The following is a 26,841-nucleotide window of genomic DNA, read 5'->3' as shown; positions in this document are numbered from 1 at the left end:
CACACCTCGAGACCACTAGGTAGAGGGCTCCGCCCCACTGAACTGAACGAGGACCCCTCTCCCTACCCCCAGGTAGTTTTGTCCGCCCTTTCGCGCCACCGACTCGTAGCCACTTCCTAATTGCCTGTTTATCTCCACCCTGACCCCCCTTGATATCTGTCCCCTTATCTGTTGAAGTCATTAACCAAACGATGATAAGATACGGGATAGAGAGAAGAGTCAGCTCAGGGAAAAGGAATGTCTGCATAGCCAAAATTTCCTTAAGCAGTTTGTCCGGCACTGCCGTGGGCAGCCATAGACGGAAGAGGGGGCCTTGGGTCCAAAGCTCGACGCACCGATTGGTTGATCGGCCGCTGCCGGGAAGAACCCGGATGTGCCTGAGTAGTCCGTGTTGGCACTCGGGACTCTCAAGTTTGGGCATTCTAGGGGTGCTGGCAGCCCGGACGGATGGCGCAGGGCTGGGCTGGCTTCTCTGAGGAGGAACTGAGGCGACTAAAGCAGAGTAAAGGTAACAGGACGTGCCTGCGGAGATGGAAATCTTGGGTCTGTTAGGAGAAGGGGCGGGGCTGCTGCTTTTGAGGGGAAGGGGGCGGGGAAGGGGATAAGGTGTTTGTGTTGGGGGATGGATCTGTAAATGGGAAGACGGAATTGAGGGGCTCCGAAGTGGACGAACTGGGAGCCGTGGGGGAAGGGGCAGGCTCAGAGGCCTGGGATCTACTTTTAGAAAAGAGAGTTCAGGGATCCATTGCAGGGTTTGGTTATTTTTTCCTGGGAAAGGAATGGGACCTGGGAGAGGGGGCTGGGCCTGTAGCCTGGCGGGCTCATACAGGAAGATTGCGGTGTAGATCCATGGGTGGAGAGTAAAGGAAGGAGGAGGGTCACTCACCATATTAGAATTGTGATGAATTTATGAGCAAAGGGGAACACGGGGGTCTTAATGCAAAACGTCGGTGCTTTTCATAATACATCTGGAGTCTTGCATTCACTTCTGGTTGCCAGATGATTCTTGCAATTCTTTCCAACCCAGAGAGTCAGCAAACCAAAGGGGTCTTTGAGAGGTTAGATGTGATATAAATAAGTATATACACATATATATGTGTGTATATATGTGTGTGTGTGTGTGTAGACAGATATATATATGTATATATATAGACACATATATACACACATATATGTATATATATATTTATGAGTGTGTCTGTATATGTATATGTATATGTATATGTATATGTATATGATATCGAGAATTTTGTCATTCCCTCTCTGGCTTTATAGAGTAATCGCTGAATGGACTTGTGCTATTTTGTTATCTTTTAGTAAAGGAATTAAGTTTGTTGATACTTGGTGAGAACTCTTGGTGATATAAACGAGGCTTTGTTGGTAGTTGAAGTTTTATAAAATTCTGTTTGGTGATCCCGGTAATGCACACAACTTCTGTGAGTTTCTGCTACTCTTGGTACACAGCTTACTGTGCTTTGGGGAAAAACGAAAACCCTGTCATGCCTTTTATTAGAGCTTTTTTTTTTAGAAAATTGCATGTTGTTCAGATGAGGCCTCTGCATTTTTATATAGATGTGAGGATAATCTAGGATTGACAATCAGAAAAGGAAGTAAATTAGTAACATAGGGCCAGTGAAGATTAAATAGATTGAGGAAAATTTGACTGGTCCAAAGGTCTTTAAAAACTATATCATGAAAGTCATACTACAGTTTTTAATTAACTGACTCTATCTTGCTTGATGTTATCAAATTCTCTTGCTCTGTGTTTTTGACATCCATTCACTTATTCAGATGTACAGTGTGCAAGTACGTCTGCTTCTTGTCTGACCTGAAGTTAAAGACATCGGCGTCTGCATTTAGGATGCAAAGATGAACATGGCCTCATCCCTGCCTCCAAAGAGTTTCTAGTCTACTGAGGAGACAAACTATAAAAAATGTGATAGTAGATGTTGTTCAAGAGCTTGCTACCTCTGAGCAGGAACCTCACACTGCTGGGGGTTGGGTGCACTTTGGGAAGATATCACAGAGATTATGTGTTAGGAGAGGTGACTTTGCTGGGGGAAAGAAGACTTCGTGTAGAAGTCTAAATTAAATAACAGATGGATTATGTAGAAGAACATTTTTAAATAGCTCTGCAATTTGGGATAGAGTGGGAGGACCTTAATTTCAAAGCGTATCATTTCATAGCCAGATCTTAGAACACAGACACCAACTGACTGGGCTGTGATCCTTGAAGAAGAGAAAAGATGCGTCTTTGCATACTTACAGCATCTTTGTATACTCATAACCAAACACAGTGATTGTCAGGTCATCTAGCTCTCCATCTGAATCTTTTTGCCTTGGATTTCTCATTTGTAAAGCTGGAAGAGCTGAAGAGCTGGATCTTTACTTTTTAAGGTTTCTTCCAACTGTTCTCCAGCCATAAAAATATAATTAAATAACCTATGAAAATGAAGTTGGTTGCCAGCAAAAATAAGGATAACAACGCTAGCAAAACCCGTATGTGCAATGGTGGAGATTGAGAATGTTCTCAACACTCTTCATTATAATATTGAAAATCTGGGAATAAACCAAGTGTTCATTAACAAGGAAGTGGATAAATAAATTGTGGTATAATCATCCAGTGGACTACTATATAGCTAGTAGGAATATATGAACACATGCATTAACACGTATAACTTTCATAAATACAATGTATGAAAAGAGCAAGTTGCAGGAGAATATATAGTCTGATACCATTTATGGAAGGTCAAAATCATATAAAGCCTGTATATTTTAGGAATATAGGAGGTCTATAAAGAAAGTCAAGGGAATGAAACACAAAATTCAGGGTTGGGGGAAGCAAGGAATGGAACATAGGAAGCTTCAAAGGTAGTGGTACTTATGAAATTAATTACCAACTTAAGCGGCAGTAATCAATAGCCCTAACATATCAATTGTATAAAAAAATAAAGGTTTTAAAAATTTTTTATTCCAGCTTTCTGTCTAACATGGGTTGGCAGGTGACTCTACTCCATGTAGTCACTCCACACAATGCCTTGGTACTGTCCTATAGGAGTTCACCATGGCAAGAGAAGATTGAGAAGTAAGCATTGGCAATAAATACTTCCACCAATAAATGGCATGTATCTCTTCTATTTCATTTAGCAAAAGCAAGTCATATGACTTGCAAGACAGGAAATACAGTTATTGTGTGTGTTCCAAAAAGGGGGTAATGTTCTATCCTTAAACAGCAATTATATCTACTGTAGCCATGTTTTATTTGTTAAACTGTGTTGTATTTTCATAATCCATACTGGATGGAGTGTGTGTGTGTGTGTGTGTGTGTGTGGTAGAGAGAGAGAGAGAGAGAGAGAGAGAGAGAGAGAGAGAGAGAGAGAGAGAGAGACATTATAGGATGTATGATTTCATAACTAGAGGCCAGGTGCACAAAATTTGTGCACGGGGGGAGGCGGGCAGAGGAGTCCCTCAGCCCGGCCTGTGCCCTCTCGCAATCCGGAACCCCTCAGGGGATGTCTGACTGCTGCTTTACGGGCCTAAACCGGCAGTCAGATATACCTCTCGCAATCCAGGACTCTGCATACACCAGTGACCATACTTTTCATACAGGTGAAAGGCATCTTGCTGTTGTATGGGCAGCTACATTTTTTTGCCCTGATTATAAAAAGTAGTATATAACATGATCCTTCTAAGGCATTAGTACCATTTTCCCCATCTTATGGGTGGAAAAACTGAAGCAGAGAGAAGTTGAGTAATTGACTTTGTCACAGTTATAAGTGTCAGAATCAGGGCTGACCACAAAATGTGCAAGCCAGAGTCCATGCATGTCATCACTGCGTCATCCTGTTTTTCAGTGTTAGAGTAGCCTTGCCAGGTTTTAATTTTTAAATCTAAGAGACTGTTCTCAATATATAGGGTAGGGTCCCTAGACCTGGTCAACAATCAGGGCTGATCTGTGGGGTGACTGGTGGGGCAATCGGGGAGCCCCCACTGGCACCCGCCTTGGCTGGCCTGGCACCGCCCACACGCTGGCACCGCCCCCCGCCGACCAGTTGTTCTGCAGGTTTTGTTCCACTGATCGGTCGATTTGCATATTAGGGTTTTATATAGATAGATGAAAAATTTGGAAATATAAAAGCAGTGCAGCTACAATGCTTTATGTTTTCCAGTTGTTGCTGATATATAAAAATACAAATAAGCCAAAGAAAAACTGACAAAAAAGACATGAAAAGGAAATATGAAGAGATGCTTATCACCATCAATAAGCAGAGAATTGCAAATCAAGAGCATAATGAAATACTGCTTCATACCCATTTGATTGACAGAAATTTAAAAGTCCTTTATCAGATGTGTCTGTTGCAGTGAGTTTTCTCACTCCCTTGACAATGTCTTTTGCACAGCAGAAGCTTTTAATTTTAATGAAGTCCAGCTTACCAGTTATCTTCTTCATAGATAGTGCCTTTGGTGTTGTATCTAAAAAGTCATTGCCATACCTAAGGCCATCTAGGTTTTCTCCTACATTATCTTCTAGGCACTTTATAGTTTTGAATTTTGCATTTAGGTCTTTGATTTATTTTGAGTTAATGTTTGTGCAGTGTGTAAGGTCTGTGTCTGGATTCATTTTCTTACATGTGGATGTCCAGTTGTTCCAGGACCATTTGTTGAAAAGAAATTTCTCCATTGTACTACCTTTGCTCCTTTGTCAAAGAGCAGGTGACTGTATTTATGTGAGCCCGTTTCTGGGCTCTCTATTCTGCTCCATTGATTGATTTGTCCATTCTTTTGCTAATACCTACTGTCTTGATTACTGTAGCTTTATACTGTCAGTCCTCCAACTTTATTCTTCAATATTGTGTAGCTATTCTGGGTCTTTTGCCTCTTTGTATAAGCTTGAGAATCACTTTGTCAATATCCACAAAATAATTTGCTGGGATTTTTATTGGTATTGCAATGAATCTATAGATCAAGTTGTGATGAACTGACATCTTGACTTTATTGAGTCTTCATATCCATGAATGTGGAATATCTCTCCATTTATTTAGTTCCTTGATTTCATTCATCAGAGTTTTGTAGTTTTTCTCATATAGCTCTTGTACATATTTTCTTAGGCTTATACCTAAGTATTTTTTTGAGTGCTATGTAAATGGTATTGTGTTTTTAATTTCAAATTCCACTTGTTCATTGTTGTACATAGAAAAGCAATTGACTTTGGTATATTACTCTTGTATTCTGCAACCTTTCTATAATGGCTTATTAGTTCCAGGAGTTTTTTGGTCATATGTTTTATTTTAAGTGGCCTGATTTGTTTGTTGTTTGAGAGTTTAAAAATTGGCGTTATAAATCGTATAGTGGGTTCTGTGAAAATGCAAAATGAAATGGAAGCTAATGTACAGAATTTGAGTGTCACTATTAATTCAGCTGAAGACTATAACTGGGAAGTAAGCAAGCTCAATCATATTTTCTGGTGGTGTGAATAAAGATCAGTAGCCAAGAATAAGTTCCTATTCCAAGATTCAGGAGGCTACTTTATGTTTCTGGCTAAAGTCAACAATAACATTTTACTTTAAATAGTACAGCTATTTTTAAAAAATGTTTTCTTTACCCGTCTCATTAAATCTTTACACCAACTCCATATGAATTAAGTGGAGAGGTAATGTTCAACCAGTTTGACAGATAAGGAAACTGAGGTATGGAATAAATAATTGCTTGAACTGGATAAAAGCAACTCTGGAACTGTGACTCCAGAGCTTTGAACTCTCCCTTGGAGAATCTAAATAATAAGCTTGTATTGCTTCAAAGGTCAATATGCAGAATTTAAAAGCCCTATTTGAGTTCATTTACAAGGACTTATAATTTCATTTCCTGGGTATTTTATAAAGAATATCATTTTAAAATTTATTAAATACAGTATGAATGTGAGTTAAATTCTCCAGTTATCTTCCCTACAAGGTTAATACTAATATGGACAATATAAAAAGTGTAATAGAAGTGTTATTATTCAGTTTATAATATGACTTGTTTTATCTTCCTCTATTGCTTTGATCAGGCTGCTATTAAAGTTAGGTTGCATACATTGATTAAAGTCTAACTAGACTTTGGGGAACACAACCTTGGACTGTTCTGGAAGATGAAAGAAAACAATTTAGGGTAAACTAGAAATAAGGGACTTCATGTAGTTATATTTTGTGTATAGCATCTTCTTATGTATCAGATTGCCTTAATATCTGTGAAAATTTAAGAAAGGTGAAGCTCATTTGAAAATTCAACCACCATTTTATTTCAGGAGAGTAGACACAACCGTAAATCAAATTGAAGATATATCAGAATTCATTTGTCTACGTATCTTGGTCAAATAGGTGATACTTTTGATAATAATCAGATCAAGTTGAAAAGCCTTGTTTTGTATTCTGAGGCCTTACTCATAGACAGATAGCTCTCCTTGAAGATAAATTGAGAGGTAGGACAGTTTTTGTTAAATGTTAACAGTAGATTGAAGAACTTTCTAAACTCTGCAGGAAGATGCTGTTTTTCCCTGGGCTTTTAAGCTAGAGTAGGGGGATTATTAAAAAGTTTAATGTTAATCCTTTATTTTCTTAGAGAAATTATAATTATTTGCTGTTCACACAAAGGAATTTTCCTTCATTTTCTTTTATGTAGATCCATTTGAACCACAGCGGCGTCCCCCTATGAAAAAAAGTCGACAACAACTTCAGCGAGAAAAAGTCCTTCAAGAGCAAAGCCAAAAACTTGGACTGCAAGATGGATCGGTCAGATTACCTCCAGAGCAGTTGCTCTCTGCACCACAACAGAGATTCAGTCATCAAAAGCCACATTTTTCTCCCCCTACTGCTCCTAATCCTCTTACACTCAACTCTCCTGTTGGCAATGGAAAACCACAGAGCACTGAAAGTCAACCAAGGGAACTGGGACTTGAGAATTCCCGGGATGGTCACATAAGTGCTGAGGTTGTACCTCTAAAACCAGATTGCAAGTTGGAGAAAAAGAAAGTGGAATTGTTAGTAAGTCTATATATCCATGATATATTTTCCATTTTACTTTTTTTTCCTATTAGGCTTTGAAGAAATGTAGTTTTAACATTTTCTCTCTTTCATATTCTAACCTAGAAATGTGATAAACAAATTGTCAAATAAGAGCTACTACCTAAATATATTATAAGTCAGTCAGTGTTAGGCATTTTATGTTTAACTAGGGGCCCGGTGCACGAAATTCGTGCACTGGGTGTGTGTGTGGGGGGGAGTGTCCCTCAGCCCAGCCTGCCCCCTCTCACATACTGGGAGCCCTCAGGCATTGACCCCCATCACCCTCCAATCGCAGGATCGGCCCCTTGCCCAGGCCTGACGCCTCTAACAGAGGCGTCAGGCCTGGGCAGGGGACCCTCATTTCCCCCCATCACTGGTTCTGCCCCCAGCCCAGGCCTGATGCCTCTGGCCCAGGCATCAGGCCTGGGCAGGGGACCCCCAGACCCCTCTGATTGCTGGCTCTGCCCCTTGCCCAGGCCTGATGCCTCAGCCAGAGGTATAGACCCCCATCACCCTCCGATCACCTGATCGGCCCCTTGCCCAGGCCTGACGCCCCCGCCAGAGGTGTCAGGCTTGGACAGGGGACCCCCATCTCCCCCCGATCACTGGCTCTGGCCCCCGCCCAGGCCTGAGGCCTCTGGCCCAGGAATCATGCCTGAGCAGGGGACCCCCATCTCCCTCTGATCGCTTGCTCCACCCCCCGCCCAAGCCAGATGCCTCTGACCCAGGCTTCAGGCCTGGACAAGGGGACCATCATATCCCCCCAATCCCCGGCTCCGCCCCCCGCCGAGGCCTGATGCCTCGGCCAGAGGAGTTGACCCTCATCACCCTCCGATCACCAATCACCGGATCGGCCCCTTGACCAGGCCTGAGGCCTCCGGCAGAGGTGTCAGGCCTGGGCAGGGGACCCCCAGCTCCCCGCGGTTGCAGGCTCCGCCCCTGCCCAGGCCTAACGCCTCTGGCTGAGGCGTCTGGCCCGGGCAGTGGGGACCCGCAGCTGCAGTGGCCCCGCGATCGTGGGCTCCACTTTAGGCCCAGGCAAGGGACCCCTAGCTCCTGGGACTGCCAGCTTCAACCGTGTCCAGCTCCCATCGCTGGCTCCACCCCTACTTCCTGCTATCACTGGCCAGGGCGGCAAAGGCGCCTGATTCTCCGATCATGGCTGGGGGGCAGGGCAAAGGCGGCCCCAGGGCCACCTTTCCCCTGCCCCCCAGCTCTTAGCTCCCCCCTGGGTTTCTGATCACTGTCAGTGGCAGGGGGCTTCTTCCTGCTTTCCCTTTCGCCTCCCTGAATTGTGCCTACATATGCAAATTAACCGCCATCTTGTTGGCAGTTAACTGCCAATCTTAGTTGGCAGTTAACTGCCAATCATAGTTGCCAGTTAATTTGCATATAGCCCTGATTAGCCAATGAAAAGGGTATCGTCGTACGCCAATTACCATTTTTCTCTTTTATTAGTGTTGATGTTACTTAGTTCATTATTTTCACTTTATAGCTATTTTGGACTTAGAATAGCTATTGTATTCTCAAAGCCAATACACAACTAGTAAGTAGTAGAGCTGGGACTCACATAAAAGTCTCTCTGAATCCAGAGTCTATAACCTTGACACTCACAGAAGCATTTCTTATATGTACTCCTTCCCAAATTTAATGCATTCTTCAGCTTCCAGACTGCATCTTCATTGACCCAGAAAAGGATACTTGTGAAGAGACAAGTAGGGATGGTCAGAGGAAAAAGTGTAGGAAATTAAGGGGACTAATTAAATAATCCACATGCATCATTAGATTTCTTTTTATTCTTATTTAATTTGTTTGTGTTTGCAACCACCTCCAGAATTTAGTTTAGCCACATTCTTGTGAAAATTGCCATTCTATGACTTGTAAATTCATATAGTCATATGTTATTTACTTTGACAGGAGATGTTTAGCTGTGTGAATTATGAAAGCAAAATTGAACATGTGCATACATTCAAATAGTTTACTAACAAAGGCCTGAGACAAATAGGGGGCGGGTTTGAATTGAGCCGGGCAATTTAGATAGCATGTCAGGAGGAAAATTATTCTTTTCTTAGGTACTTGGGAGAATTTTCATTGAAGACATGTAATGTCAGAAACTATTGTTGAAAAGGAGGAATTCTGAGGCTCTAAGAACGGGAAAGGAAAGCTTTATTCCAGAGACTGTTCAGAAATGATATCTCACTCCTCTGGAAGAGGCAAAGATCAGGCCAGAGAATAGTAAAGAATTAAGAAAGAGAAAAAGGACTTGGGAGTAGAGGATCCTTGCCTAGCAAGTTCCCCAGATGCTGTAGTACCGTGGCCGTCAACCGGTGGTCCACGGACCACTGGTGGTCTGTGAGGTCTGAAATGTTGGTGACCGCAGCTGTAGTAGACCACCAAGTCCTCTGAAGGAGAGAGGCCCTGATCAGAATAATGGTGAGAAAATGTTCAGGTGTCAGTGTTGCAGAATATTTGGGATAGGGTTCTGGCTGAGCTGGAACTAAGGCATCTGGTGAGGAGGTGACTGCGATGATAAAAATGAGAAAGGACCAGCACTAAGATGGAAGTTGTAGGACTGGAGAGAAGGATAATTGTGGAAGTGATTGCTAAGTCTGGGAATAGATATTTTTGGTATACGGCTGTAAGAAATGTCAACAATAGGAACAAATAGCTTTTTCATTATCTTGTTTAATTTGAGTTGACATCAAGTTGTTGAATTTACGGGAAATTTTAATATACTTTCAGAATTAGATTGGAAGACAATTCATGTTTTCAGACCTTTGAAGTTTTTCTTTATCCCACCATTCAAGTCTTAGTTCATAATTTTTTACTTTGTTTACAAATGTTTAAGAGCCGGAAAGAAGTGAGCAAATTGAAAGAAAATGAATGAAATAAACATTGGTTATTGTTCTAAGGGTATTTCATGGTGCAGACTTTTATTATAGAAAACTCTATAGAGTCACTTCTGGGTAAGATGGCAGAGTAAGTAAATGCTGTGCTCACCAGCTCCCACAACCACATCAAACTTACAGCTAAGTTACAGAACAGCCACCCTCAAGAACCACCTGAAAATTAGCTGAACAGCCCACCAGTGGTTAAGCGTTGACCTATGAACCAGGAGGTCATGGTTTGATTCCGGTCAGGGCATATGCCGAGGTTGCAGGCTCGATCCTCAATGTAGGGTGTGCAGGAGGTGGCCAGTCACTGTTTCTCTCTTATCGTTGATGTTTCTATCTCTTCCCTCTCCCTTCCTCTCTCAAATCAATAAAAATATATTTTTTTTAAAAAGAAAATGAACTGAACAGAATTCCTCTAACTAAAGATACAAAGAGAAAGACTGGTAGGAGGGACATACAGAACAGGCAGGTCCCACACTCATGGTGTGGTAATAAGATTCAGGAGGGCTATCTTGGCTGTGAGAGTTCCTTATTGAGTTAGGGATCCTAACCCTAGGTCATCTCTCAAGCCTAGGGCACCAGTGCTGAGAAGAGGAGTCCCCACAACATCTGGCTGTGAAAATCACCAGGGATTGCACCCTTGTGAGACGGAGGGCTGCTGGAGGCCCCGGCTTTCTTCTTGAGGAGTCTGTGCATGGAGTTACTCACAAACTCCTTGCTCTAAGCCTGCAGGGGCAGCAGCTCATAAAGTGCCAGGGACATGCAAGGAGTAAGTGAATTGCCTAGCTTCAAATGAGGACTAGAGGGACGGGCCAGCTCGCTCTGGGGACAGAAACACTGGCAGGTGCCATTGTTCCTTTGTTGAGCCCAGCAATTACGGGTACCAATCTAAGCTATCACCGTTTGCCCCTCCCTGTTGAACCCCTGAGACCTCACCTCACTCAACTCATGGACTGCCTCAGCTCATACTGTGGACTTTTCCTAAAATCTTAAAGGTTCACAAACCAAACAATCAGCAGCTGTCCTCAGCATGCTCTGTACCTCTCGCTAAGCAAACCCAAGCCTGACACAAGTGATGACTAATCTCAACCTGCATTTGGCTGGCCTCAGCTCAAATCATGGTGTCCATCAAAGGGTCCCAAGCCTGACACTACTGACAGTGGCATTGGTTTGCAGCATAGTCTCTCGCAAGCACCTCCAAGTCTGGCACAAGCATCAACCAACTACAGATCTCTTTGTAGCTTTGATCAGGTGACCCCAAGCCACTGGAGTCTGACCTTGGCCTGCAATGGAGCTCCTCCTAAGAGGCTTCAAAACCAACATAACTGGTGACCGACTTCAGACCACACCAGAGTATCACCCAACCAGCTCCACAAAAGACACACCCAAAGGGTGAACTTAGCTGGCACCACAGCCCACCTGAAGAGACTCCCTCTCTATGGGATAAGCCTCTATACGGCAGCTTTCCATAATCATAGCTAATCCTCACAGCAAGTAAGCCAGGCGGGCAGTCCCACCCATTGATGTGCCAATAGCAATCAGGGCTCAACTACCACAGGAAGGCACACACAACCCACAAAAGGGATGCCCCTAGAGCACCTGGCTTAGGTGAACAGAAGGACTGCACTGTGGGGCCTCAGAAAACATCTATGTAAAGCTACTCTGCCAAGACTGGGAGACATAGCAGATCTACCTAATACATAGAAATGCAAGGATTCAAACAAATGAGGAGCCAAGCATTTCCCAAATGAAAGAACATAAAAAAGAGCAACAAAATGGAGAAAGCAATCTGCCAGATACAGTGTTCAAAGCAGTGGTTGGCTATAGAATGCTCAATGAACTTAGAAGAAGAATAGATGAACTCAGTGAGAACCTCAACAAAGAGAAGGAAACCATAAAAAAAAAATAATAACTGAAATGACTACATTAGAGGGAATCAACAGCAGGTTATAAGAAGCAGAGGATTGAATCAGCGATCTAGAAGATAAAGTAGCAGAAAACACCCAATTGGAACAGAAAAATAAGTGGGTTTTTTTTTAATGAGGACAGTTTAAGGTACCTCTGGGACAACATCAAGTGTATCAACATTCACATCATAGGGGTGCCAGAAGAAGAAGAAAAAACGACGGACTGAGAACCTATTTGAAGAAATGATGACTGAAAACTTTTCTAACCTGGCAAAGGAAATAGACAAGCCCAGGAAGCACAGAGTCCCAAATAAGATGAACCCAAAGAAACCCACAGCAAGACATAATTAAAATGTCAAAGGTTAAAGACAAAGAATCTTAAAAGTAGCAGGAGAAAAGCAGTTATGTACCAGGGAACTCCTATAAGACTGTCAGGTGATTTCTCAACAGAAATGTTGCAGGCCAGAAGGGATTGGCATGAATATTCAAATTGATGAATGGCAAAGACGTACAACAAAGGTTGCTCTACCCAGCGAGTCTGTCATTTAGAATCAAAGGAGAGAGAGTTTCCCAGACAAGAAATAGCTAAAGGAGTTCATCAGTATTAAACCAGTTGAAATACTAGTTTAATAGAAATAGAAATGTCCAAAGGACTTCTTTAAGTAGAAAAGAAAAGACCAAAACTATGAATAAGAAAATACAGTAAAGAAAATTCTCACAAAGGCAAATGTAGTAAAAGCAGTGGATCAATCAACTGTTGAGGTTCTCACTGAGTTAATCTATTCTTCTAAGTAGAAAGGTTAAAAGGAAAAAGTACAAAGACCATGTTTAATTAAATTATACATAAATACACACAGAAGAAGTAAAAAAGAATGACAAAGACAAACATGGAGGGGAAGAGTAAAAATTGTAGTGATTTTAGAACATGCTCGAACTTAAGGAACCATCAACTTAAAATAGACTGCTCTAGCCCAGCCAGCATGGCTCAGGAGGTCACTGTTCTATTCCCAGTCAGGTCATGTACCCAGGTTATGGGCTCAATCCCCAGTGTGGGGCATGCAGAAGGCAGCCAATCAATGATTCTCTCATAATTGATGTTTCTAACTCCCTTCCTCTCTGAAATCAATAAAAATATATTCTAAGAAAAAATAGGCTGCTATAAATATAGTTTGGTAAATATGAAGCATATGGTAATCGCAAAGCAAAAATCTCTAAGAAATATACAAGAAATGAAGAGAGGGATCCAAACACAACACTAGAAAGTTATCAGTGTACAAGAAAAGAACCAGAGAACTTCAAAAACAATCAGAAGACAACAAAATGGCAATAATGACATACCTATCAATAATTACTTTATATGACCCAGCAACTTCACTCCTGAGTATTTACCCAAAGAGATTCAAAACACTCATTTGAAAAAGACATGTGCACACATGTTCATTACAGTCTTATTTACAGTAGCCAAGATAATGGAAACAACCTAAGTGTCCGTCTATAGATGAGTGGATAAAAAAGAATGGTACATATGTACAGTGGAATGTTAGCCATAAAAAATGAAATCTTGCCATTTGCAACAACATGGATGGACCTAGAGGGTATTCTGCTAAGTGAAATAAGTCAGACAAAAGGACAAATACCATATGATTTCAGTTATATGTGGAATCTCAAAAGCAAATGAACAAACAAAACAAACTAATAGAACAAATTTATAGTTGCCAGATGGGAGGGGGTTTGAGGAGAGGGGTGAAAAAGGTGAAGGGATTAAGAAGCACAAATCGGCAGTTATAAAAATAGTCCCAGGGATGTAAAAACCAGCGTAGGGAATAGAGTTAATAATATTGTAATAACTATATATTATGTGAGTTGGGTACTCAATTTATCAGGGTGATGACTTTGTAAGGTATATAAATGTCTAATATGTTGTACACCTGAAATTAACATAGTATCATATGTCAACTGTAATTGAAACACTTTTTTAAAAAATTAAATGCACATTCAGTCTGGAGAAAAAGAAAACTCTCTAGGCATGCAAAGAAAGGAAATTGTCATGCATAACCAGGAGGAAAGTCATCAAGAGAAACAGCCCACAAACAATGGGAATTATCAGGCAAGGAATATTTAAACAGCTATTACAAATATGTTCCATGCGCCCAAGAATGTAGACTATAAAATGATTTAATGATTAAATCACTAAAATGATTTTTAAAAGAACTTTGAAAAATACAACATGATGTTAGCTACAGACCTATTTATTTGTCTCTCCATTTTGCATATAATACATAATTAACTTACACAGGTTTCTTTGTACTTCTAAAAAATGCCACATTATTCTGGCTTCCAGTTTGTGGGTTCCTAGGTTATATACATATAATGGATTTCAAAGGGCCAATTTATGGTATGTAAGCCTTCTTTACTTCAAATCATAACCTTTGTTTCTATTAGGACAAAATAATGAGCTGCAGATGGGTTCCTTTCAAAAGGACTTTTTAAAAATATATACATAATCTGGCTGATTAAATTTTATACGTAGGGGACTGAGACTGGGAAGGTGTGGGGTGGTGTTTCAGAAACTCATTTTTACACTTTTTTGCTCCCTAGGCAAGAAAAGTCTCGTTGGGAAGTCCTCCAACAAGAACAGCGGCTAATGGAAGAGAAAAATAAACGTAAGAAAGCTCTTTTGGCTAAAGCTATTGCGGAAAGGTGAGGCACCTGAACCAGGGGAGATGGTTTGCAATCTGCAGTCAGCTCTGTCATGTTTTCTATTTATGTCTACGCTAATAAACTGGCATTTTCTTTAAGGCTGATTAAACAAATCATGCTGTATAAATGATACTAAAGTCATTTAAGGATAGATCATAGCAAATTTACTGGTAATACAGGTACCATTAAAACTTAAGGATCAGTGTCAGTGCTTTCAGTTTTAACCATCTATGCATTCATAAGGGAGCAGTAAATAGCTGTCAATATAAGTAAATTAAGAAATGCAAGTTTTCATTTTTGACATGAAGGGGCCTTTATCATCTAACATATAGAGGAGCGGATTGTTCCATATAAATGTTTTATACTCCCACAAATCTTATGTTTCCTATGGACGTTTTTCTTAAATAATTACTCTGCTCCCACTGATAGAAGATATATGATATAATTTAAGCTTTTATTGATGACTTGGGTCACCATTGGGAGCACTGTCCCATACTGTGTGCCATTCACTTTTTCTCTCACCTCACCTCCCAATGTTAGTGTGTCCGAAATCCCCCACCCCCTTTTTTTACTGTGTTGTGCTGGCCTCAAACAATAACATTCCTATTGGAACTGCTTTTCCCATCCCTCACCCACTCTTTCTGCCCTTTTATTATTTTTTATTTTAAAATTTTTTTGGTTAATCCTCACCTGAGGGTATTTTTTCCATTGGTTTTCATAGAGAGTAGAAAGGAGGGAGGGAGGGGGAAAGAGACAGGGGGGAGAGAGAGACAGAGAAACACACAGAGAGCAAGAAAGAGAGAGAGAGAGAGAGAGAGAGAGAGAGAGAGAGAGAGATAAACATCCATGTGAGAAAGACACATCAATTGGTTACCTCCTGTACATGCTTCAACTGGATTGAACCTGCAACCCAGGTGCATGCCCTTGGCTGAAAATCGAATGTGCAACGTTTTGGTGCACAGGCTGACGCTCTAACCGCTGAGCAACACCAGCCAGGGCTCTTTTCTTGCAATATGTGGTTTTATGTGGGAGTTTTATTATCCTGTGAAAATGTGTGTGAAATTTTGAAATGAGTGAAATCATTATTAAAGGTTGGCTTTTGTCTTTGTTTTGTTTTTTAAGTTTGTAATGTACTTGGGGGTGGTGAGGGGACTGAGAGATGGTGAGGCTGGATGTGCTTTTATTTTATTTTTTTTTAAATATATTTTATTGATTTTTTAGAGAGAGGAAGGGAAAGGGATAAAGAGTTAGAAACATCGATCGCTGCCTCCTGCACACTCCCCACCAGGGACGTGCCCGCAACCAAGGCACATGCCCTTGGCCGGAATCGAACCCTGGACCCTTCAGTCCCCAGGCCGACGCTCCATCCACTGAGCCAAACCAGCCAGGGCATGGATGTGCTTTTAAACAAGAAAAAAACTGCTTGGCTTTGAGACCCAGAAAGAAAAATTTTGAGGACCTGTAGTTTTACTTAAAGAACAGGAATCAAAGCAATAACAGTTTGGGGAAACGAGTCCTAAGAAAGTTAAAACCAAATAGATGTTTCTAGACAAATAAATCGTGTTTGATGCAGACATCTGTTCTTGGTTTCCAGGTATCCAATGAAAATGGGCTAGAAATTTGGAGAGTTGTGTTCGATGTTTCAATGTAAAGAGAATACAGATATATTCTTTTAGTGCATATTCTCATCCTTATGGAATGAGTATACCTATGAGTGAACTATTTATTGATAAATTTTTCAGTCTTTTCCCCTGTATATGAAAATCATCTATAATAATAAAAGCGTGATATGCAAATTAGACCCAAATGTCCTTCCAGACGACCTTCCGAACGAAGCTGGGGCTGAGAGGGCCAAGCCCCTTGCAAGAGTTTCGTGCATCAGGCCTCTAGTACATACTCATAGAAAATTTGGAACAATACGGAGAAGAAGCACAAATCTTAGTGATACACCAAAATGTTACGGGCATTTGACTTATTTCTATTTTTCTTATATTATCTAATTTTTAAAAATTATACATTATATTCATATTGTAAATACAGTAGCTTGCTTTTTTCATTTACATTGTATATGGATATATGGTTTTAGAATGTTTTTATTTTCCCATTCATGTTCCTAATTTTCTAGATCTAAAAGAACTCAGGCAGAGACTGTGAAACTGAAGCGGATCCAGAAGGAGTTACAGGCTTTAGATGACATGGTGTCCGCTGACATTGGAATCCTCAGGAACCGGATTGACCAGGCCAGCCTGGACTATTCAAATGCTCGGTGAGTTGGAGAAATTTGATTCAGAACAAGCAGTTCGATTTAATTAATGTGTATTGCTAGCTGGGTCAGGACCTTATGTGTATCATCGTTTAAGCCTCATAACCACCGCATTAAGTGTTGTATTTATTCCTGTTTTGGAATAAGTAGTGTCAAATGTGTCTCCTCTTCTTGAAGTTTTCCTTTACTTTGCCCTACCCCTTACCCTTGTTCATATTCCCTTTAGATTATTTCCTGCATTGTTTATTTACATTTTAGTCTTTCTTACTAAAGCATCAGGTATTTAATGTTCGAGACTCTTTAAATATCTGAATGACTTGCCCCCAAATTATAATTCTAATGCCAACTCTATGGTTTTTCTGTAAAGAAATTTTGATTGAGGTTCTCCTTAGGGATTAGCCTAGTTCTCATTTCAGTTTTCATTAAAGAAACATCTAGTTTATTTGTTAAAGCCTATGAGTATTTAAAGAAAATACCACTGTCTTGAAAGCTGGAAGTTTTTTCTTTCCAATTCTATTCTGTATAAAATGGTTCGCTATCGTGTGTTTCCTTGGTTTCAGCCATTGGCATTTTTTAAGAGAAAAAATCATCATGGAGTATTTTTAAAATGAACTAACACATGTAAAGAATTACATGAACTTTGCAAGCAGATAAAAAGGCAAAAAATTAAGTCCAATTTCAGGGTTTTCAGTCCTTTCAACATTGCTTTAATCATCCTGGTTTGTCTTTTTTCACAAGGGAATGCTGTGTTAATGACTCCGTTTTGCATCTTTCTCTGTAACACTAGAAATCAATCAGAATGCCTCATTAGTCCAGGGTAAACCACAGCATCAGAATGTTTATATAACAATTTAATAAAGCGGAAATGCTTGATTGTGGTTTTTAATTCACTGTTTATTATTTAAGAAAGAGGTTTGTGGTGTCCTCATGATTTTTGTAATTGTTGTTTGACCATGTGCTGTTAGATTTAATGGGTTGCCTAAATTAATGCCATCAGTAGCTGATAACTAGAAGTTCCAGATTTCTACTAATAAGGTCATTAAGGAGGTGACCAAGATTTTATTAAGATCAAACTAAGCCTAGATGTTTAGCACATTTTATTCTCTGTAACTTAAGGTTGCCAGAGGAACTTTTTTTTTTTTTGCCTTTATTGCCTTTTATATGAATAATTCAGATTATTCTGGATACTTCAACAGAAAATTTATCTGATTATGTTTTAATTCTGACCTAGAGGAGGCTGGAAAAAGATGCCTTTGTACACTGAACATTATATTTTTAAAATTTCATAGTTTTAGCCTTCAGAGAACCACAAAGAAGGTGGAATTACAGGTTAAAGGAGGAAACATCCCATAAAATAGAAATATTTATAATAAAATTTCAGTAAATTTTTACAAAATAAAAAAATTTTACATGGTGCATTTTTTACATCTCTAAAACTCAAAATTATAATTTCTTAAGGTACTGATAATGACATCATTGTATGTGAATATCCATATTGCATGTGTGAGGCTATTTTTTAAAATCTTATTAACAATTGTGACCAGAACCAGCATTGTATCTTGTTCATGCATAAGGTTAAGACATTTTCTAAATTTATGTCTCTGGTTATTGAGAAATTATAGAATGATAATATACTATTATGGTCTAGATTTCTACTAATCCCCAGGTAGTCCATTTATTTGGGAGATTTTCCTTGATTTAAAAAAAATATATACAGGTTCTCTAGTGCCTGGTACAGTGCTGTGTCCACAGGTTCTGGGATACTGAATAGGCCAGAGTTCACTGTGGAATTGGCTTCTGTAGAACACCATCAGGGCAAACACTTTTGAGTGAGCCAACTTGAGCATTGCTGCTGTGCTGCTGTGCTGCTGCTGCTGGCAGCAACAATGACAGTGCTGCCATATGCTGTGCAGACCAGCTTGTAAAACTCAGAGTGGCTGCATGTAGAACATTTCTTTAACCCTCAATATACCAGGAAAAACAATTATCACTATTTGCCACCTCTGTTTCACAGACGCTCCCCCACACACATGTACACACACGTGCACATGCATGTATAATTTTAAGTCATTTTATGTGTAATCGACAGAAGTGAGAATAAAAGGGATTGTGGAAAACAGCTTCATTAAAAATTGTAATAAGAACCTAAGCATCACAAACCTCTTTGTATCAAGTAATGTTTGACTCCAAAACTTATTTTTTTAAAAAAGGAAAGAATGCAGCTACAGCCTCCCAGCAATATAGGATGGTCCAGATTCTTGTAAAATATGGATTGATTAAGTTCTTCCTATTGAAACTATTAACTATGAAAAATAACATTTTCTTTTTATCCTCTTTTCACTCATTGATTTGTGAGTTTGAGAACATTCATCTAGGATGTGTTTTTCTGAAGACATACTCTGAGATGTCACGTATATGAACAGCATCACCATCTAGAATCTAGACTGGCTGTATGTGCATTTGTGTTGGTTAACTAGGGCTGCTATAACAGATTACTACCAACTGGGTGTCTTAAAACAGAGCAATATACTCTTACATTTTCTGGAAGCCAGATTCTGAAATCAATGTATCAGCCGGGTCACACTTCCTTCAGAGACTCTAGATTTTGGAGATTAGGAAGAGAATATCTTTGTGGGATCACTTTTTAGCCTACCACAACAGGTATCTTTTGACCTAATAAATGCAAAATGTTTTCATCTGTCAATTTTCTCTACTTTGCCAATAGCGCAGAGAATAAAAAAAATACTAATTCTCAATTGTGTTCAATGAAAGCTAGAGCAGATTACAAAACTGGGGTTTCCAGTCTTTTATACTTTCTTGAAAGATGATGTAATACTTTGGACAATGCAGTAAGGAAATTGAACCATAATGATTTATTTCATTATAGCACCGTCCTTTTAGGTCATTTCACCAGTCTCTTTTTTCTTATTATTTTAATTTGTTAGCATAAATGGGAATAATTGGTAAGAAGGAAATACGTCATAGGGTGATGAAATGGCAAAATGTTAAAAAAATAATATCTCAACGATCTGGTAAAGTAACCTAGATTTATAAAAGGATCCAATGGACCTATGTAGTAATTGCAAAATATGATTAATCTTACTCTATTTTTTTAAATATAAATATATTTTCTCTTTGTTCTCTAGAGGACTTCTAATACAGGACTTTAAAAATCATGATATGTTGATGCTTACAAATAGTTATAATTGCTGATAAAGAAACAGAAAAACTAAAAGTGGATCAGTGGGACCTAATGGCATGCCACGGGTTAATGATTGAGTTTTTGTTGTTGTTCTTGTTGTTTTAATTTCAGGGATACCAAAGCCAAGACAGAGTTTCTAGAATCCTTTAAATAACAATTAAATCATTCGATGGCCCTTTAAAATAACAAACTAAATCTATAATTACATTTCAGCTGAATTTCTCTTACTGTGTTATATATAATGCACTTACTATTCTGTTCCAAAGAGTGTCTTCAGACTGATGTGGTACATCCACCTGACCCCCAGGCCCATAGTGCAGTTTGTAAAACTAATCAATACTTCAAACATAAATCACTCTGTACAAGAATATATATGCATGTTTCTGGCCAGAAGGACTTAAATAAATAAACAAAATGCAGGATCTTCAGTGATTTATCCAGGGTGAAAGATTAATGGAAACCTAGGTAACTATTTGCAAATTTTCATTTCAATTCAGCATTCATGAGCCCAGGTCAGTAAATCTTTCCTGGCTGACTTTGACTGGCTGAGGGCGACCACAGCCTTGCAGAGAAGGGAGGATTGAGTGGGGAGGAAGGGGCGAGGTAGTCATAGACCTATAGCGAGTGTTGTTAGAGTATTTATGTTTGATGCCAGAACATTCACAAACAGGATATGTTATACAGTATGGAAATCAGGGATCCAAATATCCAACAGAGCTCCTTTGGCACAATTCTCTTAATACAGAGGGTAACGGAAAAACAGCTTTCCCATTCCCATGTTTACTAGAGGACAGTAAAAAAAAAAAAAAAGAAAAGAAATATGATAAATAAATGTTATGTAAGTTAGAGTTTTCAAGTATAAGCGCCAGATCCTTACATTTTGCATCATTTTCATTTGAGATATATGTTCAGTGATATACTGACAGTGCTTTTTAAGTCTGGTGCTCCGGAGGGGAAGTTCTGTTTCTTGAGTGCCTACCAGGCCCTAGACCAGACACTTGCCCTACTCCCATTACTTAATCCTTAATGCTCCTATGAAGTACTATTATCACCATTTTACAGATAAAACAGAACTCAATTGAAGGAAACTACCTCGGGTCACTCCACTGGATTTTTAGTCATTGCATGCTTCGTCTCCAACCCCTCCCCCAGGAGCCTGGCTGTGTTTTATAGTCATGATGCTGACCCTGGGCCATCTCTGATTAGAACAAAGACAAGCTACCAACTCCAAAACAGTTCATCTATAAGCTACTAATAAACAAGGGTTCAGAGCATGGCCTGGTACTATGAGCTCTGTGAAGAACAGAGAGACCCATTCAAACTAGCTCAGGTAAAAAGTGGGTTTTATTATTTTATAGGTTACAAGAAGGTATCTCAATGATCTTAGGGGTACATAAAGCTTTACCAGTGTATCTCACAGGCATGTGATCATAGTCAAAGCCTGTCCTCTTCAATGCTCAGACACCACAGTTTCTCTAAAGCATTTCGGCTTTTCCTACTATACTCACCACCCAATATTGCCACCAGCTGTGGCTCTATATCAGATCCACACCCACTCCCCCCACTCTATCAGAGTTCCAAAATTCCAGAGGGAGGACCTAAGTTGGCTTTTTACCTGAGCTAGTTTGACTGGGTCTCTCTTCTTCACACCCAAGAAAAAAACAAGTATACATTTAGCAAAAGGCAAAGGCAGGTTTAGAACTCCAGGTTTTCTAAAATCAAAGCCTTTTATTTTTTCACTATCTCTTCTTCCAAGACAGAGAATCTTGAGTTAGGAGATACAAGTATTTCTTTTTTGCTATAATTCTAGTACTAGAAATTACTTATTACATTGAGTTGTATAGGCAATCATAAAGCAGCATAGCCTTCACAACTGTTAGTGGAAATTAAATGGAATAATTACTTGGTAAGTGGAGATCACTCTTTTCTTGGCAAAAATAAAAGCAGCAAATTATATAGAAAAGTCAAAACACAGTGAACCAATATATAAGGGGAAATAAAGGGAAATCGCAGGATGACTTTCCCAGTAGAATTACCTTACTTCAAGTAAGACTGGAGTTTACATATCTGACATTTATAAAATCTATATAATAAAACCCTAATATGCAAATCGACCGAATGGCAGCAGAACAACTGGTGGAATGACCGGTCGCTATGACGCGCACTGACCACTAGGGGGCAGACGCTCAACACAGGAGCTGCCCCGTGGGGATCGGGCCTAAACCAGCAGTATGACATCTCCCGAAGGGTTCCTGGATTGTGAGAGGGTGCAGGCCAGACATAGGGACTTCCCTCCCTCCCCCCATGTAAGAATTTTGTGCACCGGGCCTCTAGTTTCCTAATAAAAGTCTGATAATACTGTTGTTGCAGAATGGAGAGGGTAAGAATAACTTAACCCAGGAATTCTCAAATGGGACATTTTTGCCCTTTGGAGAAGATATGGAGACATTTGGTAATGTTCTGGAGACATTTTTGGTTATCACAACTAGAGGGTGCTACTGGCAGCTGGTGGGAGAAAGCCAGTGATGCTATGCTTCCTACAATGTCTAGGACAGCTCCCCACAACAAAGAATTACATGGTTCAAGTTGCCAGGAGTGCCAATGTTGAGAAACGCTTCCCAAACATATCCTGAGGTTTTCTTTCCTACTGGATTTTTACTTTTTGCCTGCACCCAGTATCATTTGCTTGGTGTGCCCTGTCCCATTTATATTCATTTCCCAATCATTGTCCATATCCTTCTCCACCAAAATTTTTCTTCCTTTTTTAATCCATTAATCAAAAGATACAGATTTCTCAACAACAAAAATCTGATTAAAAATGAGCAAAGGGCTCTAGCTGGTTTTGCTCAGTGGATAGAGCGTTGGTCTGCGGACCAAAGGGTCCTGAGTTAGATTCTGGTTAAGGGCACGTACCTCGGTTGCAGGCTCCTCCCCGGCCCAGGTCTTGGTCAGGGCATGTGCAGGAGGCAACCAATTGATGTGTTTCTCTCATATCGATGTTTCTTTCTGTCTTTCCCTCTTTCTCCCACTCTCTCTAAAATCAATGGAAAAATATCCTCGGGTGAGGTTTAAAAAAAAAATAGGCAGAGGACCTGAATAAACACTTTTCCAAGGAAGACATACAGGGGACTAACATATATATGAAAAGGTGCTCAACATCACTAGTTATAAGGGGAATGCAAGTCAAAACCACAGTGAAATACCACCTCATACCTGTTAAAATGGCTATTATCAATCAGACAAGAAATAACAAGTTTTGGAGAAAATGTGGAGAAATAGGAACCCTTACACACTGCTGTGGGAATGTAAATTGGTGCAGCCACTATGAAAAACCTCCACTCTGGGGGTTTCTCAAAAAATTAAGAATAGAGCTATCTTATGATTCAGTGATCCCTTTTCTGCGTACCTTCCCCCAAATTTGAAAACACTGGTAAAGCTTTATGTACCCCTATGATTATTGCAGCATTATTCACAATAACTCACTGTCTTTTGACTTTTCTATATAATTTGTTGCTTTTTTTTTTTTTTCATAAACAACCTAAGTTGGATGATTGGATAAAGTAGATGTGGTACATATATACAATGGAATAGTACCCAGTCATTAAAAAGATGAATTATTACCATTTGTGACAACATGATGGATCTTGAAAATATCCTAAGTGAAATAAGTCCCACAGAAAAGACAAGAACCATATAATTTCACTCTATGTAGGATATAAAACAAAAAGCAACCAATGAACAAAAAACTCAGATATAGACAGAATGGTGTTTACTAGAGGAGAAGGGAGCTGGAGAGAGGTAGAAGGAGCTAAAGGGGGTTAAATATATGGTGACAGAAGGATTCTAGACTTCAGGTGGTGAGTACACAGTAGAGTACACAGATATATTATAAAGTACACCTGAAACTAAGATAATGTGATGATTAACCAATGTCACCCAGATAAATTTTAATAATAGAGATTCTTTCTCCATCTTGTACTGTTTTACCACTTATAAATTTGACCAGTTGTGAGCTGGAGCTAGTTCATGAGAGCAGATTTTGTGCATTCCCCCCCTTCCACATTCAGTTATATTGTAGCTTGACATTGGTCAAGGTGTAGTGTTCACACTATGGAAGCTGACAAACACTACAAATCAGGACTTATCCCCTTTAGAGCTAGCATACCACTGAGTTCACCCTCTTCACCTGCTTTCATTCAAGCACAGCTTTGGAAAGAGACAATGAGTGCAGAAGAATGTTGATCTATAGAAGAATCCAAGTGTGGATGTGGAAGTTTCAGCAGCAACATCCTAGTTTGTCTAACGTGTAGACAAGAGTTCATAAAGTATTGATAGTCGTATCTTCATTATATCTTGTGACCAAATTCTGGAGTTCGTTTATTGCTGCTCTGCCCTCTGTCTACTATGGAAAACTAACGGACCGATCTTTGTACCTGTCCCTACAGGAAGCGGTTTGACAAGGCAGAAGCAGAGTATGTTATAGCCAAGCTCGATCTACAGCGCAAGACTGATACTAAAGAGCAGCTCACTGAGCACCTTTGTACAATCATACAGCAAAACGAGCTCCGCAAGGCCAAGAAGTTGGAGGAGTTGATGCAGCAACTGGATGTCCAAGCTGATGAGGAGACTTTGGAGCTTGAGGTGGAGGTGGAGAGGCTACTGCATGAACAAGAGGCAGAAGCAGGGAAACAGAAGGTTCATGGAGAGAGGCCATTACAGCCTTCCGGGGAGAGTGTGACATTAGGGTCTACTCAGAACAAAGAGCATCAAGCACCAACTGCTTGCCCAGAGGTAGATGAACAATGTGAAAATCCCAAGAGCACTCCCCTTCTCACTCCAGACCTCCCAAGTCAGGAAGTGAAGACTAGTGCTCATGACAACGGTTCAGCTGCTCTGACCACATGAAGGGCCAGTGTTTGTTGTTTTCAGCTAATATGGGCTTCAGTAGACTTTCTGTCGTAGAGTGTGCCATGACCGCTGCTAAATGCCTCTTTAAAACAATATTAGTTTTTTAATCTAGGATTAGTGTCAGAAATAACATGTTGGACCATTCTAAAGCCTCAAATAATTATAATTTTATCCATAGTTCACCTTGATTTTGGTCCAGTTTCCTTAGTGTCCCCTTATTTTGGGTGAAAACAAGTAACTTAAAGAATAGAAGAAAAATTACATGGTTATGAGTGTTTTTAGACCAGGTCAATATAGAACAAGTAAAATGAAAAATAATAATACCTCATCAAACTCATTTAACTTCTGGGAGAAGTGCTGGGGCTGAGAATCCTGTTTTATGTCATCAGTAAAGAGACACAAAACTTAAACATGAAAAAGAAAACAAACAACTAACAAAAGTAGTATTTGAGTCTTACTAGATTATTATCTGTTTGGGTCTTACTAAAATTGCAAAACACAGCTTTGAAATTACCAGCTTACGCCAACATTACTTTTGTATTCACATTGCCTTTTAAGTGGCTCCAGTTTACAACCTGAATTTTGATTGGTTGACATATACACACAAATATATATATACACACACACATACACACACACATATATGTATCTCAACATGCTATATATATAATTTTACTATTAATAAATTGTCTTTAATCAGCACATTGATTAAATTTAGACAATGAAAACTTGTCTATAGTGAGATTGAAAATAATGTAGAAAATCTTGCTACTTTTGATTATGAAAAAAATACATTTTCTTTCTGACATTACAGTAAGTATTTATTTTATATGTTGGATATAAATTATCCTGATATAAAGCATTTAAATTGTTAAAATGGTGATTTTCTTATTACTCTAATAGTTTATTAATTGCCATCACTAATACTTGACCACTACATTGTGCTACATGTGAATTGTAAATAAATATTATCGTTTTGTTACAAAATCTGTGAATATCACATTAAATTCTGATTTATCAGAAATTCCAAACAGTGAAGTCAAGCATTTTAAGTCTTAAAGAAGAAATAAAAGAGGATAAGGACAAATGTAATATAGTATACATAATAATTTCTGAAAAATAATTTTTTAATGAGTTTGCTTGAGAATATTATTTTCTAATAGTGAGGATGAGCACTGTATTTTTATATTATGTAATTTGACCTGAAATTATAGCTCTCCATTACTGGCTTCTCTAAACAGAGACATTTTTATAGACCATTTGTTTTTATTTATGAATGACATGCATAAAAACTGAAAACTTCATTGTCCAATATAGTCCTATTTTTCTAAGGGATAAAGAAATCTGATGCACTTATAATGTGGTCTCTGGTTTATCTTTTTTTTTTTTAATTTCACAGTTTAATATGTGTTCTTGAGCAGTGTGTGGCAGTAATGCATCCTGAATCTTCATATGGTAGATACAATCAGCTATTTTTATATGAACCTCTGTTAGGGCAAAATTCATCCATAAATGAGGTTTATAATATTGTATCCAAAAACAGATGGATACAACTTAATACTCAGTTTAAGTACCTTAAGAATTTATCATATAAGGTATATGGAGAAATGAAAACCATGAAATAAATGAAATGGATGGGGCTTTGGAGATCATCTGATTTAATGATCTTACTTTACAGATGAGGAATTTGAGAGCCAGAGATTTCACTTATGTCATGTTGGCCGACTGACTCACTTTAAACTTACAGGGATAGTCAAGTTGCAGTTCTAAACTCTTCATGTGTCTCTTTCAACCTTGATGTATCTCCTAGAGTGCAGACCACGAAGTTCACTGCATCCCTCTTAAACCCACTCTGGGGTTGTGTTGGTCCATGTGAAATGCTTTCTATAAATGGTCCACTGAAACCATTATGTTGAAAAACAGACCT

General features: G+C 39.3%; 1 protein-coding gene across 3 annotated transcripts; it reads left to right on the top strand.

The window, feature by feature from the left end:
* Positions 1–341: 341 nt before the first annotated feature.
* Positions 342–26,558, top strand: GORAB (golgin, RAB6 interacting). Of its 3 annotated transcripts, XM_059674656.1 has the most exons (6): positions 385–508; positions 2,978–3,085; positions 6,658–7,015; positions 14,440–14,541; positions 16,667–16,807; positions 24,452–26,558. In XM_059674656.1, the coding sequence occupies exons 2-6, from the start codon at positions 3,034–3,036 to the stop codon at positions 24,909–24,911; spliced, it is 1,113 nt and encodes a 370-aa protein (XP_059530639.1). In that variant the 5' UTR covers positions 385–508; positions 2,978–3,033; the 3' UTR covers positions 24,912–26,558. The 3 variants fall into 3 exon arrangements, with proteins under 3 accessions (XP_059530638.1, XP_059530639.1, XP_059530640.1); XM_059674655.1 differs by lacking the exon at positions 2,978–3,085 and having other exon boundaries at positions 342–508; XM_059674657.1 differs by lacking the exons at positions 385–508; positions 2,978–3,085 and having other exon boundaries at positions 6,882–7,019.
* Positions 26,559–26,841: the final 283 nt, after the last annotated feature.

Source organism: Myotis daubentonii, chromosome 18, assembly GCF_963259705.1.
Source record: "Myotis daubentonii chromosome 18, mMyoDau2.1, whole genome shotgun sequence".
Lineage (NCBI taxonomy): Eukaryota > Metazoa > Chordata > Mammalia > Chiroptera > Vespertilionidae > Myotis > Myotis daubentonii.
The sequence above is the reverse complement of the archived record's forward strand: the minus strand, read 5'-3'. Positions and strand labels throughout refer to the sequence as shown.